Source organism: Atta colombica, unplaced genomic scaffold, assembly GCF_001594045.1.
Source record: "Atta colombica isolate Treedump-2 unplaced genomic scaffold, Acol1.0 scaffold207, whole genome shotgun sequence".
Classification (NCBI taxonomy): domain Eukaryota; kingdom Metazoa; phylum Arthropoda; class Insecta; order Hymenoptera; family Formicidae; genus Atta; species Atta colombica.
The window spans coordinates 1,436,405-1,446,433 of NW_017259302.1; the positions used below are offsets into that span (position 1 = coordinate 1,436,405).

At 36.7% G+C, this 10,029-nt stretch overlaps 1 protein-coding gene across 3 annotated transcripts in view; it reads right to left on the reverse strand.

Moving 5' to 3' along the window:
* Positions 1-10,029, reverse strand: part of LOC108687524 (transcription factor AP-2-epsilon) — a 91,558-nt gene that overhangs the window by 59,902 nt on the left and 21,627 nt on the right. For 2 of the 3 annotated variants that reach the window (XM_018193314.1, XM_018193313.1), the window contains exon 1: positions 3,217-3,831. The exons of the other annotated variant lie outside the window; for it this stretch is intronic. In XM_018193314.1, coding sequence (XP_018048803.1) covers positions 3,217-3,543 — 327 coding nt within the window. In that variant the 5' untranslated portion in view covers positions 3,544-3,831. Of the gene's footprint in view, positions 1-3,216; positions 3,832-10,029 lie in introns of those variants that run through there. 3 annotated transcript variants of the gene reach the window in all.

Here is a 10,029-nt window from a genome sequence, read left to right on the forward strand (position 1 = left end):
AATTAATCTTCTATATTTTTATTATTTACAATATCAATTTATATTTATATTTTTAAATTATATTTATTGATACAAAAATGTTTTCTATTGTTGTACAAGCTTTATACGTGCTACATTGTGTGCGTGCATGCAGTGTATGTAAATGTATAGTTGTTATGTAACTAAACCGATCATTTATCGACATTAGTTCCGCGAAAGATGTTTTTATTAATTTTCAAAAATACTATGCTGTAAAAATCCCAAGTTTCATATTTCAAGGCAAACACGAGCTTCTAATCGATAAGAAGTAAAATTTATTGTTGTTATACTTGATCATCTTCTAAATTAGACTTTTGAAATCGTAGCTTGAAACTTCAGCGCAACGTTGCGATGGATATATGATTATATAAGTCAGTTTATTACACATCAAAAGATATAAATCGCAATTGCGTGTCTTTACATCAAAGTGACCAACTTCTTAAGAAAGGAGGGACATTTAAAAAAAAATCAATGTTAATTGTCATAATTAAATTTAGTAGATAAACAGTTTTTATAATTATTAATAAAACACATATGAACAATGTTATATTATTATGCTTGTAAATAACTAATAATAGGTACTTAATGTATAACATAAGATCACAATAAAAATTACATCAAGGCTATATTTCGTTTCACGCATGATGCGTATAATATATCATTTTATCTTTCTTTAATATTCGGTAAACAACTAGAATAAAATGATATATCATGAGCACTATGAAACGGAACGCACTTCAAGTTACGAGAGCATATTTTATTTTTTTAAATTGTACCTAGAGGGACAATTCATAATTATGTCCTTAATTTAGATCAAATTTAGGACGCGCTGTAAAGTGGGAACAAAGAGTTAAAATTTAGGTCTGTCTCTCCTAATTTGGAACGTGGCCATCTTATTTTATATATATTGTTACTAATGGTCAGAAAATATATTTCATAAAAAAACGCTACCATTGTGTGTCACAAGAAGAAATGGCATGTTTGCTTCGCAATTTTAAATAATTTTCCATATTATGACAAATGCATTGCTTTAAACGAAGGTTGACAATACTAAGATTTAAAATTTTCAAAAAGTAAATTTTATATATTCTAAAATATGACAGCACAAATTACAATAAATCGCGTAGGCAGTTAGTATACGTAGTTACACGTAGTAACACGTAGTTATTTATATATGTGCCCTGCGCGCATATGGTATAGATACTCATGATGGAAGGCAAACACGAGGATAGGAAGGAAAGTCGAGAGTCGGAAACGTATATTTTAAATGTCGAATATGTATTTGTCTTGTACTCGCTCTTAATCAGGTATGTCGAATCGTTGCTGAACGACTCGCACTCTCTTACGCCTACAAAGTTGAAATGCCGTATAAACATACACTGTCGCGAGATCATTGCCAAATAAACCGATACCAATCGTTGTTCCGCAAAAAGGAAGTGAGGGAAGAAGAGAAATCGTTGATGTATGAGCATGACGTGGGAATTTTGTATCGGTGATATCGAGCGTGTGTGATATTTTAATATTGAACAATCCGCAAAAGTGGCAGCTCCCTTCACAAAGAACACGGCCGAACTTTCCTGCTGAGATCACTGTTGATAAGATTGGAGAAAGCGTCGTTACATACGACATGTGTACAATTAATAATCAATAAATCGGCCCCCTTCACATGGCGAAATTGCGCGATGGGAGATTAGGCGCAAATTTCCAAGAAAAAGGTGTATAGTCACGGGCAACGATCGATGTGTTTAAATTAATTTTAATGGCTGCTACGTATCGACACAAAGTATCTCAAAAATGTGAAGAAATTTTAGCGTTATTAAATATGACGACATCGAAATTGTATAATATTATAAAATTAATTATATTGTCACGTTTACAAGTTACACACATATGATGCATTCATTTTATATTTTGTCCGCGTTCGTCAAACTTAAAGTCAATAATATCTTAATTCGTTAGTAAAAGATTTGTTTTCGTCAGTGAAAGAAAATTTATTAAAAAAAAGTACTGTTAAATTATATTTTGTGTGTGAGAACTTGAATGTGATTACAGTTAAATATAAATATTTGGAAAATCACTCGAGTTATTTTGACGAAATTTTAAACATATGTAAAAATTCAAAATAACCAGAATGATTTTTAAATTTAAAAAAAAAACAAAATTTTTTCTTCAACTTTGACATTTAGTATATATCTTTGAAGCCCATTCGGATATATGGTCATATAAAGTTTTTTCATTTTGAATTTGTATAAGGAATCGATCCTTAAAATCTTTTGGAATACTCATATAATATATTCATTTCTTAAAAGATAAATATTAAAAAAAAAAGAGATGAAAAAGGAAAATAAATTGACCAATTTTATCATTTATATATTGCAAGAGTTAAAATTTCAAAAAATTATAAATTTGTGGAAAAAATTACAAACAGGTCATTTTGACAATTTTGATAGTCCTAGTGTTAAGAAAAAATTATACTGATATAGCGTACGTAACTGCAACCGACGTAACGGATGATAATTATTATTATATTTCTCTTCTTATATTATTGCATGAGAATTATTGTACGAGAATATAAAAGATAAAAATGTGCGCTGCGGAGGTGTAAACTCCCGCTATTCCTCTATGGAAGATGAGTTAAAGATACGAATTGAAAATTGCACGAAGTAATTGTGTCGTGAATTTAAAAGATGTGTAAATTATTTCATGCGCGCGGGACAAGCACTTGCGAGAAGTAACATGAGATAAGTAAAGGGAGAAAGAAATTAATGGCAAAATGCCCTCAAGAAAGAGCACACAATAATTACCGCTAACTTTGCATTAATATCAGTTAAAGTTTGACAGGGTACCCATTAACGTTGAATGTGCGTACGATTAAAAATACGCAACTGCCGTATCTACATAGTCGCTATGTAATGAAAAGGTAATTGCTGTATATATTATATTTACGTATTTTGACCCATATTCGCGCAACAGTATATTGCGATAACACGTAGAGAACCTTTTGCTGATGATAATACACGTAATACGTATAGGTGACAAAATTTTATTCCCTTTGTTTAATTTCGAAGTTTGCTCCAGCAGGACTGTATAAGTCGCGCAGTTCCACGTAACATGCGGCTCTTTTGATCGGGAAATATTTCGGAGGAAGGAAGAGTATTTCTTGAGTGCCAGGAAAAAGCGGGGGAAAAAAAGTCGCACCTCGACTTCGATGACCGTGGCCATGTCGACATGGGGCGCGTAGCAGAACGTCAGCTTGTCGGCTGTCGGCGCCTCCGTGCGCGGCGGGAACATCCCCAGGATCTCCAGTTTGCCGGCTCCGTAAATCAACGGCGATGCACGATCGGCACTCTCCACGGAGAAATTCGCGCGTCTCGGGAACCACCTCAACTCGGATCCTTCTTCGTCATCGTACACACGACACAACGCAAGCGGAATCCCGTCCGATCGTGCTACACCCGCTTCCACGTCGGCCGTCGCATCCGCGCGCGCGATAATACACTGCACACCACGTCGGGACGGGCACATCAAGTCACACTGATGACGAAGAGCACCACCGTCTTCACTCGCAAGGTTACGAGGCGTATTTATATATTTTCGGAACGAGAGACCGCGGGAATTATTGTCGAGATTAAAGGATTAGAAAGGAGTTTTTCGAAACGTTTTTTTATGCATGAGATCTTCAAAATATTTGACGTAAATCCTAATAAAATTTTAGTAGAAAGTAGAGAAGCGGGGGAAAGAGAAAAGCATCATTTATAAATTAAAAAAAAAAAGAACATGAGAAAACAGAATGAAAATATACACTATGAACGAACGATGTCGCATGACTCATTCATCGATCACCATTGCTGTTTATAGTTCACGCAATACGTGATAGTTTCGCGGCCGCGATATTCCTTCGGCCAACGTCATTTTTTATATTTTCCAGACACATAGTATCACACTTAAATTCATTTCAATTGTGATCGTATTAACCGATCTGTCTCCATATTTCTTGTAGATAAAATGATAAATTGATCAATCGGAGTCTCGACCTAGGGGTTGCAACCTGGTCTTCGAAATATGCTATTCGAAAAATATTTCGCGTGTTCTATCCCGGGTAATGGCTCGCTCAGAAATTAAAAGAAATGATGAAGAAAGAGGGAACTTGAAAGGGATAACCGAGGATGATACGGCGTTCGCACCGATCTTTCGACGAGACCGGTACGAAACAGCTGATCGTGGCCTCCGTGTCGCGGTCGACTGAGCGACGAGGATGTCGGCGAAATGTACGAAAGTAAAGCCTAAGAGGCTGTATGGCCGCGGACAAAACGGGAGGTGCTACGGTGCGCTCTTACCGAGAGCTACTACTACTACTACCACCGCGATACACCACCTTAGTATTCTGCCCTACCATCCAGCCGGGTGTCCCGGCAAACGCCGGCGAAGGAGCAACGGAGCAAGACAGAAGGAGGTACGCACAGGGAGGAGAGAAGGTGCGCCGTTGTGGATGGAGCGGGAGAGAGAGATCTCTCGTTTGTGCACGCTTGCTGACGACGACCGAAATTTCGCCCCGGGGTACGCGCCACCACGTGGCACCTAGACCTAGCACCGGCGACCCCCCACCAGCCGATGGACGATGGGACGTCCCACGATCGAGCGAATAGGAGTAATGGAGCGGTACTCTACGACGTTCGCCGACCCTCGCCGAACCGGCGAACGCGGCCTCGTGTCCGTGCAGCTTCGCGCTCGTTGTTGTATGTACTTCTTATAGGGATGCCTAAAAGTGACCTGGTCAATAATATTCGGTATTAACAAATACTGATAATGTTATTGATCATGTGTGGTTGATATTGATGGATAGGATACTGACCTGGATTTTAATTTTCGAGCATTAATATCGCTTTATTAGGATTTATGTCACAGTATGTGATAATAAATAACGTACAATAAAAGTGAAATGTCAATAATACTAATCGTGCAAGATTGTAAAAATATTATAAATATTGATGTGTATTATCAGTATTACTGTGATTCAATATTACTGATCAGTATTATTGATCGTGTAGGGTCACCTTTAGAGATCAACAGAGATGCTGTGTCCTCTTACCCTGAGAACATAGTGAATGATGATGAAATATAAATGTTACCATAGCTTACAACAGAATTAATTCAATCTTATAATACATTCTTAACGATTTTAATAACAGACTACTGGCAAATGTGCGGCTGAAGTTGAATTTAAAAAGTATTTAACTGTAAATATATATTTCTGTGATAATAAAGCTTGAAATTTTTGTTAAAGTCCACTTGATATTAATTAAAAAATGATATCTTTTTGTTTATTTTTTACATTTGACAATTAGATTTCTGAGACATTTTAACTTTCGTCCAGATATATCTGCAGATGTAATGATATATTTGAATCTATAAAAAATGTGATATATATCGAATTATTAAGATACAGAGTAAAATGTATATCTAATTTGCAGTTCTCACTATATATAATATCTGTAAAGAGTAAAGAATAAAGTGATGAGATTCAGATAACTGGTTTGTACAGGCTGCTGCAGGAAATTAAAAGTGCCAAGATTCTCAATTCTCAAACCTGTCGCTCGCTATGTATATCGAGATTAGCATGACTTTCGTTTGCTCAATTTCTGCGTCGCCGCATTATTTCACGTGATGGATCATTAAGACATCATTCCAAGTGGCGGACGTCTACTATAACCAGGTGGCACGTTGCGCAATATTGCAATAAGAAAATAAAGTCCACTTTGGGCAACCTATAATTCGTATCAAAATTCACGGCAGACCCGATTTATAATTTAAATGCCGCGTAATACGGAAAGTATTTAAGCAATCAAAAAATGAAATATACACCAAAATATATATCTAAATATATGGTATAAAATCGTGATATTCTATCCTGAAGATTGATACAAATTATAGTACATATATATATATATATATTGTTTAAGATGGAGTTGATACATTAATATTGCAATGGACATAAATCATATTCGTCATTTTTTTATTATATTAAGCACAGAAAATTCTTGCCTAAGAATTCAAAAGGCGGTAAATGCAATTAAAAAGCAAAAGTTATATACAACGCGATTGCGAACATTACATAATTGTCTCCTGAATCACGGTATTTTACATGTGCAAAAATACATTTTTTTTCTCACCGGTTCCACTAATAATTCTACTAATGATTTGTTTATTAAATCACCTAGTGCCAACAATATTAATGACATATCGTGCGAGAGATAAGAAACGCAAATCTTATCCGCGTGATCGTTGCTGCCCGTTATCATATAAACGTCACATTTATTAACGCGTAGCGAGAGGTGGAATTGGAACGAGCGCTGCCAATGCCGCTGTTTATTAGATTCAAGATTAATGTTCGTAGTCGAACGAATTATTTAAATTGATAGCTCGCGCGAATGAACGATCACGAATGAACGAACGCAAAAATGTCCCGTTGACGCTCATTCACGTCTGCATGGCGAGAAGAAAATACTGTGTGAGAGAGCGAGAGAGAGAGAGAGAGAGAGAGAGAGAGAGAAGAAAAAGAGAAAAATAAAACGGGATAAAGAGTGAGAAGAGAGGTACTCTCGGTAGAAGTCGCTATTAATTTGCAAGGTGAAAACGGCCGTCAACGTTAGGGTATGACGTTGCTCGCCGGGTCGTCGACACACTGGGCGTAATTTATGCCGGCGTAAATTTTGCAGTGTAATTACGGGGCGATGCGCCATTCATATGTTCGGCGATGTTATACGCCGAAGTTAAACGTCCAACGAGCGTCGCGTTCCTTCTACGCGAAACCCGGATGCTCCTCACGATAAACCGAGAAGAGAATATCGCGAACATGGATTCATCGTCTTCTGCAGCATCGATACGCAACCAAAAGGTATTTGTAGCAGAATTTAATCCTCGACATGTATCACACTTCAAGTAGGCGCGAAACTGAGTACGTACGAATACAAAAATACTTTTCGTCTTTACGTCCCAACAAATTCTCTTAAGACTAAATTTATACTCGCAAGCGTGATGAATGATCGTCGTTATTTTTATCTACGAAGCCGCGGATAATCGAGATCGGTATGTAATTTCGATGATGTAGTTTCTTATAGTCTCTTCGATGTGATAGAAAAGAAATGCATCCTGTATTAATTACAACACGTTCATATGTTGCGTGAATCTCTTCTCCCTTCCTTTTTCCATTTCTCCCCGCCGAGTCTTATTTTTTCATAATTGAAAGATAGAAACTCAATATTTCTATCAGTAGTTAATCACCGAGCGATCGTTGATGGGTATTCGATTTGACGTATGGACGCTCTTGATTAATCACGCCTTTCCTTTCGGCGGCTAAAAAAAGTCATGAATATAAATCAGTAACGAAAAGAAACGACGCTCTTCGCGCGCAATCGGATGGCAAAACTATGTTGTAATATCGATAGACGAAGTCATGATTGAACGCACAGTGTTGTCGTTTGATACAAAAATGTCTTCCTGGAGCACTTGGAACCAGTTTGTCCGACGAGTTTCTGTAAGAAATTCTTTTTTTTTTTTCTTTATTTTCTTTATTCGAGTCCCGTGGACTCCGGATAAGTAGACGGATCAATAAATCAATCCAATTGGACAGGGTGTTTCTGGGAATCTCTGTAGGAACATAATTCGGTACTTTTTAATTATATTTGATTTAATTATATTTGACTCGAGCAATCAGTAATCAGTTCAACAAAAGCAGTAGCTAAAATAATTGTCTAGTTATTACGTGTCATTAATGACACAATTTAAATTACAAATAAGTTTTTGCGGTCTCGTTGCGACATAATGATATAGAATTAGAATAGATCAATAATTATAAAAGTGATCTATTTTAAATTTATATATTCGTGCAAAATTAATCGTACAAAATTTAAATTGCTTTTTAATTAAAAAATAAAAGATTGGGAATGCAAACTGCCTTGACTCATCGTGTTACTTTATATCGATATTGCTTATATTTTACCGTTTATTGTAAATTTATAGGCCACCGTGCACGCTTGTTATACGCGTCGATTTTTCATCCCAGTTTCGCTGATAACGATCGCAGAGTTTATCCCGCTCTATCATCAACTTTCGATAATCGCTTTCGCTCGAGGCCTTTCTCGAGAAAATTTCCAGATGGGTGTGTTCACGCGCGTTTCTAATTGTACACCCTCCAAATCACAAAAAGATTTCCATAGAGAAATTTATGTCCTTCTGCAATTTTTACACCTTCACCCAAACTTTCCTTCCTCATCGGAAATTAATAGCGCGTATCTATTAATCGGGAATTCGCACGCGGCGATAATTCCAAGCACGTTTCGTATTAATAGGAATTTACTGTACAAACAAAACGATATCGCGTTTGATCGTTACGTGATAGAGAGACTGTAAGGTGTTTTCTGCATGCATATTTTTATTGCTCTCATAAATAAAAATATTTCACGCAGAGATTTTCTGCAAAAATACAAATATTCCAGGAGGAATACCTTGGTTAATTAGTATCAGTAAATGAAATCGGACATTCTCGCGCCAAAACTTCGATCGAGGAGAAAAGGGTCGGAACTTCGATGATTCGGCGACCGCGAGAATATACACACTCGCGCGTGCAGGTATGAAAGACTCGCGAGAGAGAAAGAAAAGGAGTGGGGAGAGAAGATGAAGAGGGAAAGAGAGAGAGAGAGAGAGAGAGAGAATGATTATGGTAGGAGAGGGAAGTCGCTAAACGGCATTCCAAGCGGACCATCCAACGCCACCCAACGGTAACCAACGCATGACGCCCTTATCTTACGCGTTACCGCGCTTTTCCTCGCCTCTACCTCAGTTAACGGATCGTCTACGAATGATGAGGATATGGTGTCATGAAGCTACCGAGCCGCCAAACTGTCGCTCGTTCAGCATCCTAACTTTATGACAGATATAAATGTAATGAGTAACACCTCGTGGATTTTATATTCCTTAAACGCACGAAATCTTTTCTGCGTAAATTTTTTCTAACACAAAGTCGAAATTATTCTAGCATCTGGCATTAGATAAAAAGCAAGAATTTTAGATCTTTAAAAAACATAATGTCAAAAGGCTAAATTTTTTTAAACGTTAAAGGTATTCAGTTATACATTCGACAGTTAATAGAATATTTAATCGAATTAGACTAATTGGGAAAACAATTTATTTTATATCAATTATTCTAGTTAGGATCTCATTAAAATGAATCGCCGGGAGAATCTCCTTGCATCCAATGGGTTTTTATTATTTCGGAAAGAAAATTTTTCTTCATTATTACTTCTCTCTAGCTTTTCTAAATTTTCTGTGTGCTTTTGCTTATTAAGTGGCATTTCAAACATACTTCGCGATTACAGGCACGCCCGTTCGCAAAGTTACGCACGTGCACGCGAGCTTCGATCAATCTTTTCAGGATATTCTACAATGATATTCACCGTTAATTCGATGACGACGTTAATGGACAACGTCGAACGCGTGCGCGCGCGCATATATGTGAATGTGTATTCGTTTTTTCGCGGCACGGACACACACACTCGTGTATTAAACTCGCGTGTATATGGCAGGAGGCAGAGGCAACAGTCCGGTCCAGAGGGTTCAAGCTAACGGGACTAAAGTCGATTGTGATTATACTTGTGTGAGTGCCCACACGGCGCACAGAGACTCGCGTCTACACATGAGACACAAGTGAATCATGAGCGAGCCTGCGAGTCTCCTCAATTCTAAAAAAAAAATGCTTGTTCAAAAATTCTTAACATATCTACAGTACGTGATGTATTTACGTACGACGATATTCTATTAAAAATGTGACAAAATATCAAACAGATTTGTCAAAATTAGATATGCAGCATTACCATTAATAGAGAACGTTAAAAATAATGACAGTGGAAAAGTAATTAAAAATAATGTTGTTAAATAAATGTAATTAAACAATTTCCTAATAAAATATTATATATATATATATATATATATATATATATATATATAAAAGCAAAT